Consider the following 25,313-nt stretch of genomic DNA (forward strand, 5'->3'; position numbering starts at 1 on the left):
GGATGAGTCCATCAGCGTTAGCCTCGGCTCTTACGACGACGAGGACGATGATGACGAATCTTTTATCCTCCCTCCGGCTGCAAAGCCGACGGCCGTGGGTGGTGCGAACAGCGGATCTCCAAATCCGGCTGCCAGCATGGACATGCACGATGTCTGCAAGAGAGCGGCTGCAAAGCTGGGCATCGAGTGGCCTGTTGTCCTCACCGAGACCACCACGTCCCGCTACGAGGGAAAGAGGCTGCCGACAGTCAAATCCTCAACCAGGCAGCTGATGCCAATTTTCCCCGAGTGCCTGGAGGAGGCCACTCGGTCATGGAGCAATCCACTCTCTGCCAAGAACCCCGTCCAGGGAGGGTCGGCGTTTGACTGTGTTGACATGGAGGGAAAAGGTTTTTCCCACCTGCCCCCGGTCGAACCCCTGCTGGCATCACACCTCCACCCGGCGCAGAAGTCCACCATGACTTCGGCAGGCCCCGCCTTGCCCTCCAAAGCAGACTGCTTCCAGTCGTCGCTGACCGAGAAATGCTACAAGGCGGTGGCTATGTCGGTGAGGGCCCTGAACGTGTCATCGATGCTGCTAGCCTACCAGGCCGAACTGCAGGATGACATGTCAAGCTCGCCTACTCCAGCCCTGTGGGACGAATTGTGCGTGGTGACGGACCTCTGCCTGCGTCTCCATAGGTGCGCCGTCCAAGCCTCCGGAAGAGCTATGGCCCTGATGGTCGCTCAAGAGAGAGCTAGATGGCTCAACCTCTCCAGTCTTTCCCAGAAGGAGAAGACTCAACTCCTCGACGTTCCCGTGGACCCGAAAGGCTTATTCGGCCCAGCGGTCGCCACTATGCAGAAACGTTGTGAGGAAAAGAAGAGGGAAGGTGAAGCACTGCAGCTGTGTCTTCCCAGGAGAGTGCCACCTTCTCCTTCCCCAGCCGCACCCCGGCAGACGTTTGCCCAAGCCGTGGCTCGACCAGCCTTCCGCATCCCCAAACGTCAGCCCCAACCCCAGGCGGGCGCCCGGAGTCAGAGCAAGCCGCCGGAACCTAAGGGTGCATGGGCTAAGAAACCCTTCGCCACCAGTGTGACGCCGGGGGACCAAGCTGCCCCTCCGGCCACTATCGGGGCTAAGAAGAAGAGACGCGCTACCTAGTGCGCTGTCACCGGGGAGGGATGGCAGGTTCAGCCAGACGCCTGCCACGGCCCCCCCGAGAGATGTTCTGTTCCACGAGTTCGAGGGAGCGTGTTCCAGCCCCTACAAAAGGCGTGCAGAGGCCATGTCGGCGCTCACAGTTCACGGCCGCGCAAAGAGGAGGAAGGTCGGACCCGCAGGGAGCCCGCCGGTGCTCCAGCGGAGTCTCACAAGCACACACCAGTGCACAAGCACACACCAGTGCCCGAACACACTTCCTTCCCCCCCTCTAACATGTTTAATAAAAATGTTTTCCGGCGCGCATCCAGGCTCCGAGCCGAGGGCGCAGCCTCAAAAAATGAAAAACATGAAAACATTGCTATTAAGAAGGGAACAGAACCGGGCGGCGTCGCCCCGCTTAACGCCACAAGGGGGCGCCATGACCCAACTTACGGCGCAGCGGGCCGGCTCGCCCGCGGCACGGGGCATTATGGGCAATGTAGTTTCACAGCCTGCAATGCCTGGCCGGCCCACTGTTGTGCCCCTGGGTCCGCTGTCGGAGCGAGCGCGACAGTGGCGGGCTTGTGTGAATTCAAACTGGGTAATAAAGACTGTGACCAGAGGTTACAGGCTCCAGTTCGCCTCAACTCCACCCCGGTTCAGCGGGATAGTGCAGTCAAAGGCGCGAGGGGAAAAGGCTCTCGTTTTGTTGAAGGAAATCGCTTCCCTGCAAGACAAGGGGGCTATTCGTATAGTTCCGCCAGAGCAGTGCCAGAGCGGTTTCTATTCGAGGTACTTTGTGGTCCCAAAGAAGAGCGGGGGTCTGAGGCCCATATTAGACCTACGCGCTCTAAACCAATACATGAGGCGGTACAGGTTCAGAATGTTGACTCATTCGACTCTGATACGCCTCGTGCGTCCAGGCGACTGGTTCACTTCCATAGACCTGAAGGACGCATATTTTCACATCCCTATTTATCCCCCTCACAGAAAATATCTCAGATTCGCCTTCCAGGGCGTGGTGTACGAATATCTGGTGCTCCCGTTCGGACTGTCACTAAGCCCGCGGGTGTTTGTGAAGTGCGCCGAAGCTGCCATTGCACCCCTGAAGGAGGGAGGAATGCGCTTGGCGACATACATAGACGACTGGCTTGTGGTGGCACGGTCCCCCCAGCAAGCCCTGGCCCATACCAGGTTGCTCACGTCACATCTGGAGTCCCTGGGTTTCACGATAAACCGGGAAAAGAGCGTTTTGCTCCCAGCTCAGAATGTTACATTCATAGGCCTGTCTCTGGACTCGGTCGCATTCAGGGCTCGTCTGTCAGCGGAAAGGGTGAAAGCCTTCCAGGCTTGTCTGGCACTTTTTCGCAGGGGGGCGATGCTGCAGTTCAGAATGTGTCTCAGACTGCTGGGTTTAATGGCATCGGCAGTGGTAGTCATCCCACTCGGCCGCCTACACATGAGGCCTTTTCAGCGGTGGGTCGCTTCACTCAAGCTGAACCCCGTGCTCCACGGCCACCGTCGTGTCCCGGTTTCCATGGCGTGCGTGCTCGCTCTGCGCCCCTGGAGACGCACAGCTTTTCTGACCTCAGGCGTCGCCATGGGTGCTGTCCTGGCAAGAAAAGTTATTACAACGGATGCCTCTCGGGCGGGCTGGGGAGCCACGCACGAGGGCAGGATAATAAATGGCACATGGAGCTCTCAGATGCAGTCGGTTCACATAAACTGTCTAGAGCTCCAAGCTGTCGCGCTGGCGCTGAAACATTTTCTGCCCTTTCTGAGAGGGCAGCATGTTCTGGTCAGGACGGACAACACCACGGTAGTGGCATATGTCAACAGACAAGGGGGGCTGCGTTCACGTCATCTGCACACGTTGGCACACAGACTGATTATATGGAGCAGCTCCCGCTTGCTATCACTGAGAGCCACGCATGTGCCGGGCATATTGAATCTGGGGGCAGATTTGCTGTCCAGGGGCAATCCTCGCTACAAGGACTGGAAACTCCACAGCGAGGTAGTGGTTCAGATATGGAGGAGATTCGGTCGGGCAGAGATAGACCTTTTTGCGTCGGAAGAGAACGCTCAGTGTCCTCTGTTCTATTCCCTGACCGGTCAGAGTGCTCCGATGGGGTTGGATGCTTTGGCGCACGAGTGGCCGCGTGTCCTCCTGTACGCTTTTCCCCCATTAGAGCTGATCACTCCTACTCTCGCCCGGGTGCGGGAGCAGGGTCTCACTCTGATTCTGATAGCTCCCCGCTGGCCGGGAAAACACTGGCTACCGGAGATATTTCAACTACTGTGCGACCAGCCGTGGCCCCTGCCCTTTCGCAGGGATCTCCTGTCGCAGGCGCGCGGGGAGATCTTCCACCCTCACCCAGAGCGCATGGCTCTGTGGGCCTGGCCCGTGAGAGGTTGAATCTGACTACTGTCGGTCTTCCTTCGAGTGTCATTTCGACTATTCAGAGCGCCAGAGCCTCCTCTACACGCTGCGCATATGATGGTAAGTGGCGCGCGTTTGAGGATTGGTGCGTGAAAGCGGGGGTGGTGGCTTTCCAGAGCTCTGTCCCCGTTATTCTGACATTTCTGCAGGAACTGTTGGATAAAGGCTTGGCGTTCTCCACTGTTAAGGTGTATCTAGCTGCTATATCGGCGTGTCACATTGGCTTTGGAGACAAAACAGCAGGCCAGCATCCTCTTGTCTGTCAGTTTATGAAGGGGGCGCGGCGCCTGCGGCCTGTATCAAGGAGCCTCACTGCTCCATGGGACCTGTCCATGGTGCTGGATGCGTTGTCGCGCCCACCTTTTGAGCCACTGCGACAGGTAGAGCTTAAAGCGCTCTCCTTTAAAACGGCTCTGTTACTCGCACTGGCGTCGGCGAAACGCGTAAGTGACATCCATGCTTTGTCGGTAAATCCGGCATGTATGCAGTTTGTGATGGGGGATACGAAGGTTTTGTTGAAACCCAATCCCGCGTTTGTGCCAAAGGTCTTCAGCCAGGCATTGTCATACCGTCCTATTGAGCTGTGGGCGTTCTATCCTCCTCCTTTCTCCACGCAGGAGCATGAACGGCTTAATGCGCTCTGCCCTGTGCGTGCCTTACGCGCGTATGTTGACATGACAGCTGGATTCAGGAAATCCGAGCAGCTATTTGTGTCTTGGGCTTTGCCTCATTTGGGGAAACCTCTCACGAAACAGCGTTTGTCACACTGGATCGTGGGGGCTATTGCTATGGCCTATAATAGCAAGGGGTTGCTGCCCCCTGCAGGTCTGCGTGCTCATTCTACTCGTGGCATGGCTACGTCTTGGGCACTGTTCCATGGTGTTTCTGTTGAAGAGATATGTGCGGCTGCCACCTGGGCAACGCCCCACACCTTTACCAGATTCTATAAATTGGATGTGACTGCGCCTACACTGTCTCATACAGTCTTGAGCGTGGGTTCAGCACTGAATGTGTCCAATTAATTGGCTATGTGTGATGACCAGTCTTCGAGGTGAGCTTGTCTGGCAATACGGGAGTCTCTATATCCCATAGTGAGATACCGAAACGAATGTTGATAGAGAACTTTAGGTTAAGGAATTAACCCCGGTTCTCTGAAACATGAGTGAGGTATCTCACCGGACCACCCTCCTTGCCTGGAGCGAGGAAGAGGTGCGCTTACTAGACTGAAGGAAGGACGTTACGTCAGGCTTTTATAGCAGGAGGAAGTCCCTCCTCTTGGAGGCAGACGTCACGTCTGTCTGCCAGTCAGGACTGGCGTAATGTAAAATAGCTTCTGGGGGACAGCGCGGAGGGCGTGTCCCATAGTGAGATACCTCACTCATGTTTCAGAGAACCGGGGTTAATTCCTTAACCTAAAGTTTCTGACCCCCCCCCCCCGCTCCCCCTTCTCCCCTCCCTTCCATCCCTCCATTAGAAACTCTCCAGTGCGGCTGAAACTGCTGATAAAGCCCATGACTCATATAAAAAGACAAACACGGCATCGAGATTCATGACCTATCTCTGCGCCGGAGGGGGGGGTCGGGCTCACGTGTCCGGTAGGTAACCGTATGTGTCCTGCTGTCAGTTCATTTGTAACCATACAGCGAGCAGCCCAGACATAAACCATCGCTGATTACCCGGAGATTTCTGATAAGGGAAAGTCATAAATCTGATGGCAGCTTTTATAGACTGAGAGATGAAGTCCAGATGCACAGAGCCGTTAGACAGAGCCCCAAGGCTTTTGTTTGCACTGATATGATTTTTGTTGTTTTCATATATGTCATCCTCCGATTATAGCGACAGAGGTTCCGCCACAGCTGTGGAAAGCCTGTAAAACCTATAATGGCATTTTATTTTCTCATTTATCCATTTAAATGTTCAACAGTGATTGTAGTTTTGACAGTTCCGCCTCTCCGAATGGCTCCATTTTTTCACTTTGACAGAGCGAGGCTAATGAATCCTATAGACGCCAAGTCTTTATGCTAAGCTAACATGAAACGCTACCTATAGGAACTGAATCACTGGACGTACAGAGGTGGAAATGGTATCAAACATCTTGTCTCAGTCTGGCGTAAGTTGGAAAAAAGGATATTTTACCCAAAATGTTGGAGCATTTCCTAATCCAGAAAGAATTGCAGTAGTTTTAGTTTCAGTGGAGTTTGGCATGAAAATGGTTACATTTCAGGTTTTTTTTTTTTTTTCAAGCAGCCTGTCAATTTAAATACCAAACACCTTTGTGAGACTCTGACCCCGCATTGACCTGTGGTTTGACCTTTGACCTCCGGCCGGCTCTGACCTGCTTGTGTGGATTTCCTGCGGGCCTTCTTGATGTCTTCTTCAATCTTGTTGCTGAGTTTGATCTCCAGCTGCTGAGTCTTCAGCTCCAGGTCCTTCTGTCTGTCAGCCAGAGCCTTACGGGCCTAACAGGGAGGAGGGACTCAGGTGAGTGGAGCCTGTCACACCTACGCCTGCTGGAACTACACTGTTAGTCTACAAAACTAATTTGATGTTGGATTATAAAGCAAGATATCCACCATTTGAGAAAAGAGGCATGCTTGTACAAAATTTGACCCAGCTGGTCCCATTGGTGGGCTCATCATTAAAAAATGCATGTTGCATGGCCAGACTTTATTTAAACCCACAGAACTTCAAAGTATCCAAAGGTAGCAAACATGTTCTACTGAATTCCAGGGAAATGTGAATAAAATGATGCAAAAGACATGTAGATATTTTCTGTTTGATGTAAAGCTGCAGCCACAAAACAATGGCACCTTGACTTTGAAAATTTCACTCAATATAAATGTGATGGAGCTACAATGAAGTGTTGTAACCAGCAGACACACAATATATATGTGACACTGTTGTAAAATATAGATTTTTTTTGTTGTTGTTGTTATAAATTTGAAGCTACTTAAGGGAATATTATGTGAAAATGAGAGTTTAATGGGTTAATGGATTATGGACTAACTCAAAGATGGGAGTCATCCTAGGAACTTTACTCACAAAAATGGCATGATTTTGAGGATGAATTCATCCTGGTTTGTAAATTATTGACTGGTGAATTGCTGGCATCAAACTTTTTCCTCAGTAAACCAGTGCCAGACTGATACATCAGTCAGCTGATATTATTGTCCAATATTGGCATATAATACATTTGTAGTGGGCTCAGTTTTAAAGTTAGAGTGTGGATATCATATGGTATCAGATGATTTTCAGGGGACTAAATATTGCTCAAAAGTTTGGCAAAATTTTGGCGAGGGAAAATCTGGCGTGGCCATTTTCAGCGGGGTCCCTTGACCTCTGACCTTCAGATGTCTGAATGAAAACAGGTTCTCTGGGCAGCCACAGCTCTCCCCTTTGCAGACATGCCCATCTCATGCTAATCCCATGCAATCCAAATGTGTTCTTTTGGCCTCTATTTCCATTACAGTTCAAAATTCACTATATCGGCTGCCGTATATCGATGAATTCCTCCCCTCTGAAATTGGTATTGGTGTCAGTCTAAAAAAATCCCATATTAATCGGGGACTACAATAAACCAAACCGTGCAGTGTTGTGAAAATAAACCCTGAAGTTGTAAGTGAAGTGATAAAAGTTGCATGGCTGTTATAATGGTGCCGCAGTCTGCTTTCATTCATCATAGCAATAACAGAGTCGGCCACAAACTTTCACTCTTCATCCATCATTCAGTGCCGCAACACCAACTGTCGCTGCCTTATGACGGCCAACATGGACTGCATCTCAGCTCTGGCAAAACGCTGAACTCTCGATCAGATTAGATAAGATGAGTTAATGAGAGGGAAACTATTTTTTGTCCCCTTTCAGAGCTCGGATGACGGATGATGTGGGACAGATCCGCGGCTGCTGAAAGCTTCAGCTGATTGCTATTCATTAAATATAGAAGCAGGAAACATTCCAGGGACAGGAAATGGTCGTCTACTTGGGGACGAGATGTGGAATTTTAATCACCAGCGAGAAGATTCCTGGATTTCTGCTGCTGCCAAGTGCAAGGACAAAACTTTATTGCATTAGGCCGGCTGCGACTGTTCTTGCGTGTATGTGTGTGTACCTTCTCCACGGCCGCGTAGCGAACAACCAGCTGCTTCCTCAGGTCGGCGATGTGATGGTCGAACCTCTTCATGTCCTTCTTAAAGTTGTCCCTGAATGTCAACAGCGGCTTCTCCACTTCACTCTGGAGCTGCTCAACCCAAATAAAGCCAACAGCTGAGCACTCATCAGTGGAGGAGCACTTATTATGTTCATACGCTTTTCAAAGCGAGAGGCAAATTTCCTTGTCTTTTGGTTCCAGCAAATGTAGATCAAAGCCTCGCATTCTGTGGCACAAAAACAGTGTCGAATTTTTTAAAAAGGCTGTTCATCTGACAGAGTTGTCAGAGACGTGCTGTAATCAATTTGTCTCTTCTGTCAAACGGAGGAAATAAAGTAGGTCAGTATTGTCTGACTCTCAGCTTAGATCCAGCTGAGCGGTGCCATCTGAGGACAATAAGTTTGCGGTGGGACAAATAAAGAAAGAAAAAAAAAAAGTATCTCTGAATAGTCATTTCCATTCCAAACTATGCAGCTCTATTTTATTTCCCCAACACCGGGCTGTCATAGGATGAGGAAAAAAAGATTCAATATAGTGTGCAGTTGCATTTCAATTCAGTGTCATCCAGTGATCCTTAAAAAAAGTCCATTCACTGCTCAAACGAGGCTATGTTTGCTGATTACTTTGAGATTTATGATACCTGCATGAAAATAAATCTAAACAACAACTTTAAACTTTAACTTTAAAAAGACTGAATGAATCCAGATGCAGGTGCAGATACTGTGTTGTGATATTATTTAATTTCCTGGTAACGAGTAGTGGAGCAAACTACTATTTCAACCTCAGTAATGACACTACAGTTACCAATAAACAGGTCAGTACTTTTGTTACTGCTCTGTCAAACTCTAAGACTGAAGTGGAATTATCCACAAGTCATGCCTGGCCTCATTCCCTTCAATTCATTTTCATCAATATGTCGTCACACGGAGATAATTCAGATGAGAAATGGTGGAAAAGTTGACTTTCTCGAGGTGGAAGCAATACCGCTACTTTGATTGCATGGAACCAAAAGGCAAAAACAACAGCAGAGCTTTTGAGGTCCCTCTGCATTCACACTTGTTCTGAATTTTGAATGAAAAACAGCATTTTGGGGACGTAACCTCAAAGTATAACAGCGGGTATAATGATTTACTCCTCTCATAACAGTTTAAAATGAATAATATGTAACTTCTTGTGACTTGTAATAAGCCCACCGCTGGTCATATTGTGATCCTTACAACGTAACTGGTGTTTGGCTGTCCCAGAGGTCTGTGATGAACGAGATCTACAACTCCCTCCTGTAGCTGCATTAGAAACCATCATTCATTTCCATTCATGTGCTTCCTTCTCCTGCCTAAACCTGGAACAGCACCGCACATCTGTGCATCTCCGTCCCCAGAGAGTAACATCACCGGCTTGGTTTCCTCCAGCAGTCCAGATGTAATCCTGGCCCCTTTCTTTCTTCTTCCCTTTCTTTACCTCCCTCCCGCCTCTTCCACCAAGATAAACTCATCCCACACTTTCCCAGCGTCAACCTGCAGTGTGAATCTCAATCAGGAGGTATGTTTCCTGTAAGGCCGCAGTGAAAAACAAACAAACAACAAAAAAAAAAACCCTCTGCAGATTCTTCTATTGTTTAGGACTGGACACTATTATTGCAACATGGCGAACATGGACTTTTTTAGGCATTATGCGTTAAAAGGGTGTTCCTGGAATCAAACCTAAGACCTTTCTGCTTCTAGGACAGTCTCTGGAACAGCTAAACTACCCAGAACAGAGGAAACAAACAGCAGAGGTGGGAAATTAGACATGACATGCAATGAAAACTGCAAGCCAGATTCAAACCCGCAGCATCCTGTGAACACGGAATGTGCTTAAGCCCACAGAGCCATCAGGACCCACTTTACTGCGTGTAAACCCATGTCAAAATATTCAATATTAAGGAGTGTGCAGCTTGTGTTAGAGCCTGCAAAGCCCACAGTCAATATTTAGTCAAGAATTTTGCCTGATTTCATCCTGCAAGAAGGACTTTCTTGTGCAATGTTCTTACATCTGAATTTGTTGCCCCCCGAGTAAATGCAAAATTGCTTCTGATTGGCTGATGGAGCCATTTGAAAAACATCCCAGACATTCAAAAACCCAAGTTAGCATTCATCCCAAGGGGCATCAAACAGATTCGCATTAGAATATTAAGCTGAAAAGCATTGCGGCGGACCTTCCTCGCTCCCATTTACTCGCAAAACATGCGCTGTAATGAGACTGCGATATTTTCTACAGATATGCAAGGAATATAAACGTAGGGACGGATGGAGATCAACCAGGTTAAAGCTAATTAGAAGGGGGAAAAGTGTGTCGAGTTACCTTTGAGGAGAACTTTAGGTGAACCTCGGCCTCGTCGGCCAGGCTCTTCTTCAGCTGGGCCCAAGCCTCCCCCAGAGTCCTGAGAACAGATAACAAGTGGGGTTAGAGAGAGAGGGAGAGGGAGAGGGAGAGAGATAGAGAGAGAGAGAGCTCATACTTGCAGAATTTAATATCTCACACTTTTACATAGACATGGAGGAAAGGGGAAAAGCAGAGAAAAGTGAAGAGTAGGTGATGGGCAAGTGCCAAAAACAAATCAAGGGAAGCCTGTCACAAGCTGGAGAGGTGGCACTGTGAATCATATCACACACACATGTATATATACACACACACACACTGGGAGAGATGGGGTTCACCGACAGGGCCAGTGCAAAAGTTCACAGATACACAAGTAACCAGTAAATCTAAAGAGCTGAGCCGGGGTCCACAGCCAGTTCAGTGGATGATTAGGATGTATGGGACATGAGATATGGCTCAGCTCATTCTCTGTGCTGCGGGTTCAGCGTTTGATCACAGCCGGGTGCAACAGGAATGTGAAGTCCCGTATTGTTTTGAAGACAAGCGTTCAAATTAAGTCACTGCGTAATAATTATTCACAACTTGCACGTTAATAAGCGTTCGTTAGGCTTTTAAGAAAATGTATGATTCATTGTTAGGACGTACGGAAACTGGGGCAATGTTACGCACATCATTAGGAGCATTTGGTGAAGCAGTGAGTCAAGCCAAGGCCAGATGAAACTGGCCAGCTGCCAGGCAGGCAGGCGGCCGCGGCCACAAGGCTCTCGGTCCGGGCCTGACGATCTTTATGGCTAAGCAGGTCACTTCAAAGCGGCGCTCTGAATGGAAGACATGTGTGGAATTCCCTTAGACTGACATCCAAAACATTCCTGACACTGCTGGAGCAAAGTCTGGCACCTGCACTGCCTCCACACTATATAACGAACCAGCTTCTTGCCTGTGCGGGCCAGATAAGAGGCTTGCACATGACAGGAATAGTTTCAAAAAAATCTGCTCTGTTACTCCGATTGATAGAATAGACATTGAATCTGCTCTATATCCAGTTCATGAGCGCATTTACATTTTCCTCACGGTTCAGTGGATGTTTTCCTGCAAAACACATCCTCTGCCACACGGGAACAGATGTGCTTTAACAAAGAACAAGGAATGCACTCGAGGATGCCACCTTCATCATGGAAGGAACTGGCTTAATCTTCTGGCGGAGCACCAAACCCAAGTCAGGCCAGACCAACTGGTCATACAGGTGTTTTCCACCGTGAAAAGCCATGAGAAAGTCGAGGAGACGTGGGCCGGAGCCGCTATCTTATGATTCCAAGCTGCGAGCGCTGCCCCACTCCAAATGTTATTCACAGTCAATAAGTTACAGCTGTCACAACCCCGCGCTCTTACAGTACAAGAGTCTCCCATGACAGATGAACTCTTGCCAACAACAGATCTCAGTGAAATACATTGCCTGCCGTGTACGCCCCTCTATTCAGCCGACGATACAGCGCATGATTGGTGGCAATGAAAAGTGGTCACATGCCTCCCGGCCACATCTCGACCAAACAAATGGTAAATTCAGGAATAGACGGCTGGCTCTGGGCTGCGGCCGGTTGGATGGTAGGAACTGACCAACAAAACAGTGATTGTCCGGCCCTGACAACAGAGCTGGCCTGAGGGAGAGCATAATGACAGTATTGTGTTGCACTCTTCTGGGTGTGGGTGGGTCGAACTGGCTGGCATAATCTGGATTCTATATGGGACAATTCCATCCCACTCCGCCCTCCGTTATACAGCGGTGTGATATAGACACACAAACAGTGATGCAGGACAGGATCATAGCCAGCTAAACGTAGGGTTTATTTGCAAAATAAAGCCCACCCCCGTATTTAGGTTGATATAAATCTTTACAGCATGAAAGTCGGAGTATTAACTGATATGGTCACGAAGCACAAAGTAATGCCTCTGAAAACCAAGAGGGGTTTATTTCACACACTGAAAAAAAAAAAAAAATCACAGAATTGTTTTTTTTTGTTTTTTTTTACTTTGAATTTTTACTTTGAATTTCTTCTCATTTTCTTATAATTTTAATACAAATTTTTGGGGTAATTTAATTAGTCCGAGAATCAAACAAATCTCCAAGCTCAACTATCTAATGAGGGGCAGGGTTGATATGACGACTGACACTGAGGCTCAACAGTCGCTCAGTGTGACATCACACATCTCACTGCTCTGATTGGTTGTAGGTCGAGTCAATAGTGTCCAGAGGCATTTCGATCTGCAACCATTGATCACATCAATTTCCAAAATGGTCTAGCAATGCCAGTCTATAATAGTCTGGTAATTTACTTGTGATTTAATTTAAAATAGGATATTATTATCATAATTATAAATAATAGTTTTCTGCTTTTTTTTTTCTTTTTTCTTTTTCTTTTTTCTTTTTTTTTTACTTTTTTCCTAGTTTTTTTGGCTAATTTTCTGATATTATGTCTAATTATCCAATCATTTTCTGGTCATTGGCAAAATTTGTGATAAATTACTTGTGATTTTTTAAACATGTTTTTGGCTAATTTTCTGCTCAGTAGTTTTTATTTTATTTTTTTTTTCTTTTCTGCTAAAAATCTTTTTTGCTGCTCATCACCTTGTTCCCAAAGCAAAGGGTTAATTGATTTGTTTTTGTTTTTTCCATAAATGATCATTTGTCTCGTAAAGACGACCACCTGGAGTCATAGTTTATCCACCTTTTCATTTCCCAGCACATCACTGGTGCGATGGCATAATAAACATCATCTATGGGAAATGTACTGATCACTCCAAGATTAAAAGAATGTAATTGTTTGGGATTATAATTCTGGCAGATCAGACAAACTCCTCTCTTGTTCCCGCATGCCTCGTTGCCGTGCGTTACGGCCGTTTTTTCTCGGAATCTCGCAATAACACTGCGCCGCGTTTAACGACGGTGCCGTCCTCGCAAATCACAGCTTCTTCTCTTTGTGGCTCTCCTCGGCCGGTCGTGCCCCTCTCAGCTTCCTATTACTTTACTTTCCGTGTTCCCATATCCCCTCGGAGGTGCAGACAAAAAGCTGGCCTCAGCATGATATCCCCTCTGCTGTCAGACTGAAGAAAAGAGGAGGGGCTGCAAACTCTTTCTCTCTGCAGGGTTTCCCCACATCTCCCTCCCCTCCCTGCCCAAAGCTCAACACACACACACACTCACACACACACACACACACAGCTAAATGGTCTGTCTCCTCAAATCTCATTGCCCTCATCTTCACTCTGCCCCTCTTCCTCCTCTCCCCCCTCTCTCCTCCTCTAATAGTTGAAGCATGCCGCAGGATGGAGATCAAAGGATGCAGTGATTTACAGGAAGACTGTACTGTTTCACTGCGTTACTGACAGGGCCTCTGGACCCAGACTCACACCGGGACGTCTCGCCTGGTTGGCTAGCTGACCGGCTAGCTGACTGACTGGCAGGCTGGCTGGGTAATTGGCTGGCTAATTGGCTTGTTGTCTCGCTGGCGAGCTGGCTGGTTGGCTGGTAGGCTGGCTGGCAGACTTTCATCCATCCATTTCGACTTCATATGCTCTTCTGCTGAAATTGTCAGCTCCCATTTGTTCGACTCTTATTTATATCCCGCTTTTCTTTGCTGAATCTTCACTGCTCACCCCGTTTTCCCCACAGGGGTCGTTAAAGTTTCATATTATCTTATTGCAATACATAAGAAGTGAATTTATTGCCATGTAGGTATTTTCCCAGGCTCGAGCCTCCATGCTGGCAGCCATCCACCCTGCTGGAGTGTCCATGAGCAACGCACTGAATTCCTACCAGCTGCCCTGAGCTGCTCTGTATCTGACTCTGACCTTTGACCTCTCTGGGGTGGTCAGGAACAAAACTTTCCCTCCAGGGATCAATAAAGCATGAGATTATTATTATAGTACATACTGCGGGAGGAAGGAGTCTTATAACATATCGTTTACAAGCTTATAATCTCCAAAGTGGCGGCGTTGTGGAAATTCTGGCAGGGAGGTTATGAAATGTTGACGCAGACATTATTTTTGGTGTTGTGTCACATCTTCCACGCGGCCATGTGAGATAATTTCCCCCGCGATGACTCGAAGGGTTCCTCTTTTCTCCGGGAAGTTCCTACAAGGAGGAAGGTCACTCACCCTTCTTCCTGGCTCGCGAGAGGGATCTGGGAGAGCTTGGAGAGGTTCTTGGCATATTCCTCTTCTATCTTTATCCTGAGAGGGAAGTAGAGAGTTTGGTTACCACACAGCAATTTACAAAACCGTGCCTGTCTCCAAGGGCGCTTCCTGTGTTGTGCAACGGGGTGATGCGCATCAATGAACGAAAAAAGGGAAACGGGCTGTGTACATGACAGCGTGAGTTTTATGGTTATCATGGTAACCTGATGATGAAGCATGAAAAAAGGAAGCTGGGGAGATTGCTGATTGAAAAAATGAGCACTCACAGACACACACACACACACACACACACACACAGTTATTTACCTCTCTCGTACGAACTCGGCCATCTCTTTCTGCATCTGTTTCCCCTTTAGCTGTTTCTGCAGCAAAACCTCAAATCCTGTAATGCAGCCGTTGCCCTGGGGATCCTTCTTATCGGTCTGCATGATCAACACAACAAACACAGGACGAGAAACACACTGAACAAACAAGCGGCTCACAACAAACGTGGAAACATCACACCTCGACTGCGCAGCTCTCTCAAATAACCTGCCTGGCACATGCTCCGTGAAATCCGTCACAAAAGTGCAGAAACATCAGTTAAACGCTGCGTTAACCGCGGCGGAGTGAGTGGAAACAGATAAACAGAGCCCGGCACTGTAGGGCTGGGCTGCTCCAGCGGGACGATACTGACTTTTAATTAAAAAAAAAACTGGATACAAGCCAGGCGGTGCAGCTCACCTCTGTTAGTTTGATCACATAATTCACAGTGGAACTGATCAATACCACACTGACTGCTATGGGAAGCCCTCAGCACAAACTCTTACGGGATGTTTGGATCCCATTTCTTTCAAAGTATGCATGGATAACTTTTTATTTATTTATTTATTTATTTATTTTTATTTTTGCCTGTGGGTGACCTTTTATGTTGAAAGGTTTTATTTATTTATTTTTAAAATCAATTTATTTCTTTTTATTTTTAATTTTTTGCAAGGAATTTTATGCTATTTTTCTCTTTTTCTCTCATATTAATTTTCTTATCATTTAATTTTAATTATATAATGCTAATAATTATAGTTTTCTTCTATTTTTTTTTTTTTTTTTGCAATTTTTTGTCTCTTTTTGGGTCATTTCTTACTAATTTGCCTTGGTTGCCTTTTTTTCCCACATTTTTTTTTTTTTTTTAATAAATGGTTATGTTTTCCCCCTAACTGAGAGGGAAACACTGAATACTTAAACTTTTGAGGGATTTCTAGGCCGTGAACATGGTCAGTCTAAAGTCACTGAACAGTCAAACCAAAGGCAGAAGTCATGTTATATAACTCAAACGGTCCACAAAAAATGATCTCAACTGTTTTCACCAAAAAATGCCATTCTTGCGCTCGGGTGTATAGTGTATAGTCTCCGAGCCCATACACTGCGTTGTCACCTCTGTGTGTGTGCTGGAGTGTGTTAGCACGACAACAGCGCACCTGGTTGAGATTACACTGCAGGGGAGGGAAACGTCCAAACAGAGCAGTGGAGTCCAGCTGGCTCGCTCGGGTCCCACCAGTTACATGTAATGTATCATCCTACAGCTCTGCCTGTCGGCTCTCAGCAAAGCCAGCCCAGCTTCTCCGTGTGCAGAGATGAATATGAACTCGTGTCCAGAGATGAAAAGGATCCGGTGTTGTTTTTGTTCGCATGGGCTCTCAGGGACATTAACTTTGTGATTTACTGGTGAGAGCGCCGGTGTGAAAAGAAGCAAAATCAATTTACCAAAGGACAGTTTTCCTTCCTGTGGCTACTCTACAACAAATATCCCTCTTCACAACTCATTTCATCAGTATGGGGCCCTTAAAATCTTGCTTTTCTTAAAACAAATGTGCCAGTGGGATGTATGACTGCACCAATGCGACTTCCCTCAAGATTTTTTTTTGTCTTGATATTAGTGGAGTAATCATCAAATTATATAATGACCACATATCATAATGTAATGACACACCCCTCTGAAATGAGTGAAAAATATAATACGACCTGTTAATGACGTTAATTGGCTGCAAATGTAATAACATCTTCAGACAGATATCGTACTATTTTTTCCCATGACAGTGTGATACACTGTTACATTAACCGGCAATTACTGTTATAAAGGGGGCCTGATTTTTTTAATTACTGCAAAATGAGCCTGCAGATGTTAATATATTATCTGGCAATCAATCACATTAACAGGCTTTATTAGGTGCTCTGGAGGAGCGCCTTCATCAGAGCTGGGTTTTGTGTTTGTGTTCGTTCATTCGTTTGCCTGTTGGTTTGTTCACGTGTAGTCCATTCTGCATCGAACACTATACAGGGTAATTGCTGTTCCTGCAGAGCCACAAGAGCCCTGAATTAATGAAATCCAGCGTGCACTCGTACACCAGGCAGGACAGTGGGAGCCAAACAACTATTCATGGTTGAGTTTTACGGAGTTTTAACATAGTTTCACTGATTTCAGTCATGCTGGCCAGCTATTCAGACCAGAGATCAAACATGAAGCATCAAGTGAAGACCCCTCTACCCTGTTTGAATTACAGGTGCAGGCCCAAAAGTGAGTTTTAAAGTCAAAAATATCAATACTAAGCTGTTCACATGGCTAATAAAAATGAATATTTCCCTCGTATCCTGCAGCCGTACATACTCCTAATGTTTAGAAGTGGGTGTGGTTCTTGCTCCATCCAGAAATGGGGGCTTTTAGTCAAATGTGATGTATACATGAGCAGAGAAAAAAACCAAATCATATCCCTTCACTGAAAACTGCAACATTCAGGAAAAAAAGGCCTAATTAGGAACGTCCAAACCCGGATCTTATTCAGAATATTGTCAAATTAAGAATATTAGTGGAAAATGGGTGTGCATGCAAACGTACTGACTGGGTTGTTGGTATTGATCAACCCTATCAACATGCTGCAGATGCATTACAGTCTTTTACAGGATACGGGATCATGGAAATCTCACTTATTGCCCCTTTTATTGCCGTGGTGCATTTACCCAGAAGTAGTCACAGTAGCTCCATTCGTCCGGTTTCAGCAGCTGTTGTTCAGGCATACTCATGGGCAACGGGAATGTCACACAGTTAATCTAGAGAGAGGGAGAGAGAGGGAGAGAGAGAGAGAGAGAGAGAGAGAGCCACAGAGAGTTCAATACAGGTTTAGTTTAATTCTGGTGGTTTACAGTATCAGGAGTGACGGCTTCTCTTTGATGCACAGTTTTGTCAAAGACTGACAGTGTGGGTCAAATAATGCACCAACCATGTGTTGACAAACTCAGCCAACAGAAAAGAATACCTACACACACACACACACACACACACACACACACACACACACACACACAAATACCTTGGTATTCAAGGTATTCCACACTCGGTTGCTTTGGCAACACTCCTTCATCTCGGCAGCTCCAGAGCTCACCAAAGTAAAGAAGACATTTCTAATCGACCCAGGACTCTTCATTCACTTTTCTCTATTCACCCCGTCCTTGGGGAGCGTGTTGTCAATTCGCAGCCATTGTGGTTCTCGGGGTTTTCAGGATTCAGGCACAACACTCTGCACCTCTACCTTGGCCCTGAGCAATCAGTAAAATTGATTTCTTCGAGATTGCCCTTAATTATCTCAGCGCGGTTAATTGTCTGTGCTTTCTCCCAGCAGCAGGGATGTTGAATTTGTTGGTTGAATGGGTCCCTGCTGGGATCTGCCTCGCTCCGCTCTGGGGTTACACTCTGTATGACTCTGTGAATCTCACTCCATCTCCCTCTTTCCCTGTGCCCTCGGGCATCCCCCCGCGCTCTCATGTCTTGTCTTCAAACCACCGCGGTGTTGTGGAAGGTGCAAGAGACTGGTATTATGTGGGAACCTCGCGGAATTAACAAATTAGCCCCGAACCTCTTTGCTTTGTGAAACAAATTCACACAAGGTTAATGAAATTCTGTGTAATCACCACTGCCTTGGACCCAACTGTGCAAGGGAAAGATTTGAAAATTTGGTTTAAGCAAAGCAACACTTGCATGGAATGCTTTTGCTATTTGCAGCCAACTGCAAACATACAATATCCAAATCTGTGTTATAGTCGCATTGAGCCAAATGTGAGAGAGACAGAAAGCGAGCGAGAGACAGAGAGAAAGAGACAGAGAGAGAGCGAGAGAGAGAGAGAAAGAGAGAGAGAGAATAGGTTTTGCAGAGACTCCAGGGCAGACAATAGCAGCTTTATCTTCTCTCACATTCATTCCAATTAACCTCAGGAGGTAAACAGCCAGCAGTGAGGGTGCACTGTGTTTATATATATATTAAAAAAAACTTTATCTGACAGAGTCAGTAGCACCAGCTTGTTTAATGCCAAAGCCTTGCCTTTCATAACCAATCGACAAATCCAAAACAGCTCTGCAGCTGACTCGCACGGAGCCAATATTCACATTTAAATGGAAGGAGGGAGCGGAAGCAGAGGAGGCCTCTAATTCAAATGGATCTTGGCTTATGAAGCTTATAATTTGTTTGAGGGAACGGCCTCCTATTTAATCACTGCTGAGGGCCAGAGGTTGACAGCTAGCAGTACGCAAAGGCTTTCCACTGACCCCTGCTTCCTTTTATGATGACGAGGGCAAGGCTGCTAGCCTCCAACATGCCACGATAAAGGGCTTGGCCTGTGTGCACTGACACACACACACACACACACATGTACACACTGCTTCCAGCCCTTTCTCATAGATTCTTCCACGACCTTTGCTGACCTCTATCAACTGGCCTCTTTAACTTTTAACCCTTTGAGGATATCAGTGTATGACTGCAGCAGCGATGAATGCAGCTCTCTCTGCCTCTCTCTCTCTCTCTCACCAGTTTCCTATTATAAACATCTGCTTATCAATAGCATCACCCTGGTTGCTATGGAAGCAGAGACAAGCCCCGCTCCGTCTGCCTCCACCCTCTAAACGCTGTGGTTTAAACATAGAGAGAGAGAGAGAGAGGAGGAAAATAAAAGAGAGAACTTGATAACCTCACACCGCCACCCCCAACCCCCTCCCCTCATATTAGTGCTCTCAAATCAAAACAGCACCTCTGCTATTTACCGAGCGGGAGGCCCACGGGACATGCTGACCTGACAACAGAGCAGAAATCATCTGGATGCTGGATGCTGGATAGGATGATGTCACTGTGAATCTGTGCACTAGCGACTGCAAACAAGCGCAAAAACACACACTTCTGCTTTTCCCTGCTCGGAAAAGTAAATAGAGAGAAAAGGCAGAGGAGGGGGGGGAAAGTCAACACTTGCAAGGCGCTTGCTTGCACCTCCTGTTTGCAACTTGTTCTATGTTGATCGACTGCCACAGGTGATAAGTGCTCCACTACACTGGGCTTTGCAGCAGAGTTCATGCAGCTGAATTGGGTCTGAAGCAAATAAGAGGACATTGTCAATCATAAAAAGCCACATTACATCTTTGCATCTACGCCAGCTGAGGTTTTAAAATCCTCAAGCCTGCGTCCAGGTGAGAGCCCGGGGTTAGTTCAGGGCTGAGTTAAGAGTTTTGGCGAGTTGCCCCACTCACCGTGATAGTGGTCTCCTTGTTCTGCTTCCTGGTGGGCGACGTTGATCCCGGGCTCTGCGGAGAGAGGTAGGACGCTCCGTCAAAACCGTCCTCCATGTCAGACATGATCGCTCACATACACACACAGTCATTCACTCACTCTCACTCCCCCTCGCTCTCACTCTCTCTCTCTCTCTCGCGCTCTCACTCACACAGCACACTCACGCACACACACACAAACCCAGTCTTTTCCTGGCGAGCTCTATTAGCGTCTGTCTGCTTTCTGCTCTCACTGCTGCTGCTGCTGCTGCTGCTGCTGCTGGGAGTGTGTGTGTGTGTGTGTATCTGCGTTTGTGTGAGGGTGTGTGTGTTGCTGTGCAGAGTAGGGAGGGTATTTCTGCAGCGCAAAGCACCGCGTGGTTGGCTTTTTCTGTGTGTGCATCTGTGTGTGCATCTGTGTATGTGTATGTGTATGTGTGTGTGTGTGTGTGTGTGTGTGTTTCCCCACAGTTAAACTCAGAATAATATCCATTGTCCCATGGTAAAAGTGAGTGTTAGGGGGAGAAATAAACAAGTATAAACTTCAAGAGGGAGAAAAAGGATGATAGCCACATTAAAAAGATACAGTGTGTGTGTGTGTGTGTGTGTGTGTGTGTGTGTGTGTGTGTGGCAGGGGGAAAGAGAATCCATGGAAAGAGAGGCTTGATTGAAAAGTGTAGGGAGAAACCAAACACTTGCAATAAATGCAGGAATATAACGTAGAGTCATCAGTAGTGGGGTGGTGCTCATATTTTTAAATGACTCTATGTGTGTGCAAGCGTGCAAGAGATAGAAAAAGAGGGAGATGAAGAGAGAGATGAATAAGTAATGAATAAGTAGTGGGTGGATACTGTATAACTGCGCCCTGATTGCCTGGCTAATTATGATCAAGGGAACAGATACCGTAGGAGGGATTAATCTGCTCTAAACTGCTATCACCCTCTCCATTAATGATGACTAAGGAATGACAGAGAGAGGTTTTTTTTTTTTTTTTTTTATCAGCTGAAAGTGTGGAAACGTACTGCACACATCATTACTATCAAACACAAGCCATATATGCTGTATGTTATCTATGATTTATCCGCCGGGATTTAAAACGCCTAAATAAAGATTATGTCCATATGAGGCAATTTGCGCTCGAGGCTGCGGCGCGGCTCGACAAATCACCGTTATCACGTGGAGCTTCAGCAGCTGAGTGATAACATGGTTCCTCTGTGGGCTGAGAAAATTGTACAACCCTTGGTTTTATATGACACTTATAAAACCCTTATTGGGTAAACTCAAAAATTCATGGTGGTTAAGCTTAAAACGGGGCTGATTTTTTTTTTTTTTTTTTTTTTTTTTTCCCAGAGTTCCTCAAAAGCTGACATTTTGGAGAGACAAGATGTCACCTGCCGTTCACATCTGGTTTCAATTGTGACTGCTTCTTACCGCATAGATTGGATTGTGCGACGTAATAAATCTAGCGTGAAACATGGAAATTACAAAGTTTGGGCAAAGATTAGAGATGGACTGTAACCATCAAACAGGCGCACACTGAGAGACGGCATCAAAGCGGACACAAAAATGCTCAAAACACAACATAAGACCATTGTGCCACAGTTACCCAAGTGTTTTCCCAGGACTTTTTTGAACATCTAATTGTCATGTAGCTCACCAGGCAGAACAAGCATTACCAGGGTTAGGGGTTTGTTTGTTTCTCTGAGGTACTTTGGATAAAAGCAAATGACCGCATCTATGACTGCAGTGTTGGAGGTGTCCTCAGAAAGTAAGAGAAATAAATGAGTCATACTCGGCCTGACTCGAGTCTCAGTGTGAGTACAAAGCAGAATTGTTATTCTCACGTGGCGAGGGACAGTCTAAACAAAGGAAGCGGTAATAGGTTTCATCTATGAAGAGCCTGGGGCAAGACGGTGTGAGGGCATTAAGGTAGAGGAGGAGGAGGAGGAGGAAGGTTGACAAAGTGGGGAAGAAAACGAGGAATAATTTAATTTCACTATAATTTAATTCACCAGAAATTATGCCACTTTGAGAACATATAAGAATGATGATTTTAATTATAAGTTTCAGTGGGAAGCATGAAGTTTGATTCCCACCAGGAGCCCCTCTTCATTAAATACATGACAAAATGCACATCCTATGGTGTCATGGCGCCCTGGAAACACTGTGTGTGAAAAGTGAGAGAACTTTGCCACAACAGGACAGGATTACATGGTGAGGGCACGAGTGGAGACATGAAGCGGTTTGACATGAAACGGGGGGACGGGGACGGTGCAGAGGTCAGGGAGGTGGACGGCTTTACTCCGGCGGCCTGGGCTCGCTTCTCAACTTATGCCAGGAAGTGCAAAGTGAAAAAAGCCCACCCAAAAAAAATTCTCCTGTAACTCTCTGAAACCCAGAGGCCCACAGACAGGAATGATGAAACTCCTGTCATTTCACTCAAAAAGTATTTAGAAATTGCTACTTTGGCCTATGAAGAATTTGTTAACTGTCAAAATATAGGCTCTTGTAGCAAATTTTAAATCATTTTGAATACTTTCTAAACTATCTGTCTGTTTTTACTTTCCTTTTTACTTCAGTGTGGTAAGTAGTTTTTTTTTTTATTGTTTTTGGGAGTTATTTTAAAAAATATTTTTATTATTATTACTAATTACATTTTGAATACATAAAAAATAATGAGACCGCGCTATCAAACAAAAATGCATTTTCTAAGGCCAAACATTTTAAATATTTTTTTACAAGAAACACAGGAAATTTTATTCAGAGCAGTAAATGAAACATTTCAAATTAAAGCCAGCACCCAGGGCTCATGGATTTCACAGAGTTAACTTTAACCTTTAACTTTACCGATGCCGTTTTCATCGCCTAAGCTTGACCATTAGCTAATAATTTCAGCTGACCGAAACATGAAAGCGCTGTGTGTAATTTGTGTTATTGCCATATAATCCTTTCATGACGGGGGGACATATAATCTTCACATTATTCATGCCCACAACATCTGCATTTCAAAGTCAGCGCTCATTTCATGAACGCCTTTGACGCTGTGCTATAGACGGTGCTGAGGAGGAAGAACAGAATTATCAGGCTGCCTTACCTGCGGCTCTGTGCTGGTCTTCCTCACCAGACTGTTGTGTGAATGCTCCACATGATGCAAGGGACTACCACCTGAGTGAAATCCATTCACTGGAGAGAGAAATCGAGAGACAGAGAGAGATAAAGCGAGAGAAATTTCATTTGTTGTTCGGCGTCTGCAGATGAGGCGCCCTGCTGTAAACTTCAACTGTGTGTATTTGATCTCGGGGGAAATTCACTTATCTTTAAGACTCAAACCAAGGCGGCACTTTAGTATCTTTGTTTTTGGTGCCGTGATGAATGTGTTTAATGGGTCGGAGACAAGTAGTCAAAGGGAGAGAACTGTGCTTGCGAGAAAAAATTGACTTGCGTAGCAGCTTTCTCACTTCTTTTTTGTTGGATTGTGAGGGTCTGAGTGATGATGTCTCAATATGCGTGGGTGTTTGTCCTTATACGTTGGGGGCAAAACTATGCAGTGGTTCTGTCTCTGACTTGACTACATGACAGAGGAGATACAAATGAATGAGAACCGCTTGCTCGCGTTCAACCACTTCTGAGACTGGGAAACATCTGACAAACCTTACTGGCTGTTGCTGTTTGTCTCTCTGAGGGAACAGAGCCAAAAGACAGACAGAGAAGGCCTTAGTTCTGAAGTCAAGGATACAGATAAAATTAGTCACAGGAAGTGTATGTATGAGTGTGTTTGGTGTGTATGACCGGGCGCTTTTGTGCCACTGTGGAATTTCAGAAGCATTCACAGCCCCAGGGCATTAAAAATGGGCAAAGCTGAAGTGGGATGGAGAGAGCGAGATCTACAATACCTGCTGGTAGGGAGTTCTTGTGTCGCAGAGGGGTTTTCGGGGTCCCGGGTGTGCTGGACGGCCTCTCCCATGTTGTTTCTGAAATGAAGCAGCAACAGAGGACAAAAACCACTTGAGATTTTCAGAGGACTGTGAAAGTACTGTTGACCAGGCTATGAGGAAGCTATTTGCGAGCACTTGTGATTTTGGTCAGCGTCTGTGCAAAATTGGCTGTCAGCAATTTAACAACAAATCTTTAATTGCTGGAAAATAAGTACAGAATGTGTTCAGTCCCACGGTACATTTAAGATAATGGAAAAGACCTAATTAATTATCAGTTTTGTGATTTCAACTCTCTGGCTCCCTAGTTCATTAGCTAGTCAACATGGAGCCATTCCCAGGATCCATGTTCCCAGGGTCCTATGTTCCCAGGGTCCTATGTTCCCAGGGTCCTATGTTCCCAAGGTCCTATGTTCCCAAGGTCCTAAGTTCCTAGGTTACTGTGTTCCCAGGGTCCAATGTTTCTAGGATTCTATGTACCCAAAGTTTTATGTTCCCATGTCCTATGTTCTCAGGGTCCTATGTTCCTAGGATCCTATGTTCCCAAAGACTATGCTCCCAAGGTACTGTGTTCCCAGGGTCCTATGTTCCCAAGGTCCTAGGTTCCCAAGGTCCTAAGTTCCTAGGTTCCTATGTTCTCAGGGTCCTATGTTCCTAGGATCCTATGTTCCCAAAGACTATGCTCCCAAGGTCCTGTGTTCACAGGGTCCTATGTTCCCAAGGTCCTATGTTCCAGGGGTCCTATGTTCCCAAGACCCGATGTTCCCATGGTCCTGTGTGGGTTAGGGTTAGTGTTAGTGTTAGGGTTAGAGTTAATTAAAGGGATAAAGTTATGTGTGTTAACAGAATATTGAACTAGGGAACCCAGGACCTGGGAACATAGATTCACTTCTATCAACGCTTGGCTAGCTGCCGTGCAAGCTAATGTATGGCTAGCAAATGTTTCAGTTGCTAATGGTTAGCAAAGGCTTACGGCAGTACATAAACACTGCCTGTGCAACATGGTTACTGTAAAAAAAACAGTGTATGTGTTATTGTATATTAAAAACGGTTTAGTTATAGGCTGTCTTTATATGACAACAATCCCTGTTAATAAAATTATTAATTGTTTGGGGCTTAGTACAGTGTGCAAATTATATTCCTTTAATTAAAAGGGCTGTGCCATATCCCAAGGGGGGTATAATGTTTGCTTCATATGTCTACATACTATAAGGACACTTGTAACAAACCATTGTGTCTACGATATTGCAATGCAGTGCAGGTGTGAAAACTGACTACCTTTTTTCCCCACAGCATTTACATTTTGTTACCAGAACAGAGGTTATTTGTAGGAAATGACTTTTACCAAACCATGATGAAGTTTCACATAGCAGTGCTCAGGTAGAGATGAGCCATTTGTCTAATTTCCTGTTTTCCACATTTCAGGGTGAATTTAGCTCTTCAAAAACGACAGAGTAATAGTAACAGCCATCATTTATAAACCACCAGACTGGGGTGCAAGTGCAGCCAAGCAGTTTGAGGGACTCCTCTGTAACCAGATAGCTTCAGGTTAAGCCCCACTTCAC

General features: G+C 46.1%; 1 protein-coding gene across 2 annotated transcripts in view; it reads right to left on the reverse strand.

The window, feature by feature from the left end:
* The window catches only part of gas7b (growth arrest-specific 7b), a 66,577-nt gene that overhangs the window by 18,747 nt on the left and 22,517 nt on the right, over positions 1-25,313 (reverse strand). For both annotated transcript variants that reach the window (XR_003930048.1, XM_030077202.1), the window contains exons 3-11: positions 23,710-23,787; positions 22,911-22,999; positions 19,799-19,852; positions 17,251-17,340; positions 14,566-14,681; positions 14,221-14,295; positions 10,051-10,129; positions 7,672-7,800; positions 5,899-6,022 (exon numbers count right to left, since the gene is read on the reverse strand). Coding sequence is in view for 1 of the 2 variants with exons in the window: in XM_030077202.1 (XP_029933062.1) it covers positions 5,899-6,022; positions 7,672-7,800; positions 10,051-10,129; positions 14,221-14,295; positions 14,566-14,681; positions 17,251-17,340; positions 19,799-19,852; positions 22,911-22,999; positions 23,710-23,787 (834 nt within the window). In the remaining variant the exon portion in view is untranslated. The remainder of the gene's footprint in view (positions 1-5,898; positions 6,023-7,671; positions 7,801-10,050; positions 10,130-14,220; positions 14,296-14,565; positions 14,682-17,250; positions 17,341-19,798; positions 19,853-22,910; positions 23,000-23,709; positions 23,788-25,313) is intronic.

This window comes from Myripristis murdjan, chromosome 19 (assembly GCF_902150065.1).
Source record: "Myripristis murdjan chromosome 19, fMyrMur1.1, whole genome shotgun sequence".
NCBI lineage: Eukaryota > Metazoa > Chordata > Actinopteri > Holocentriformes > Holocentridae > Myripristis > Myripristis murdjan.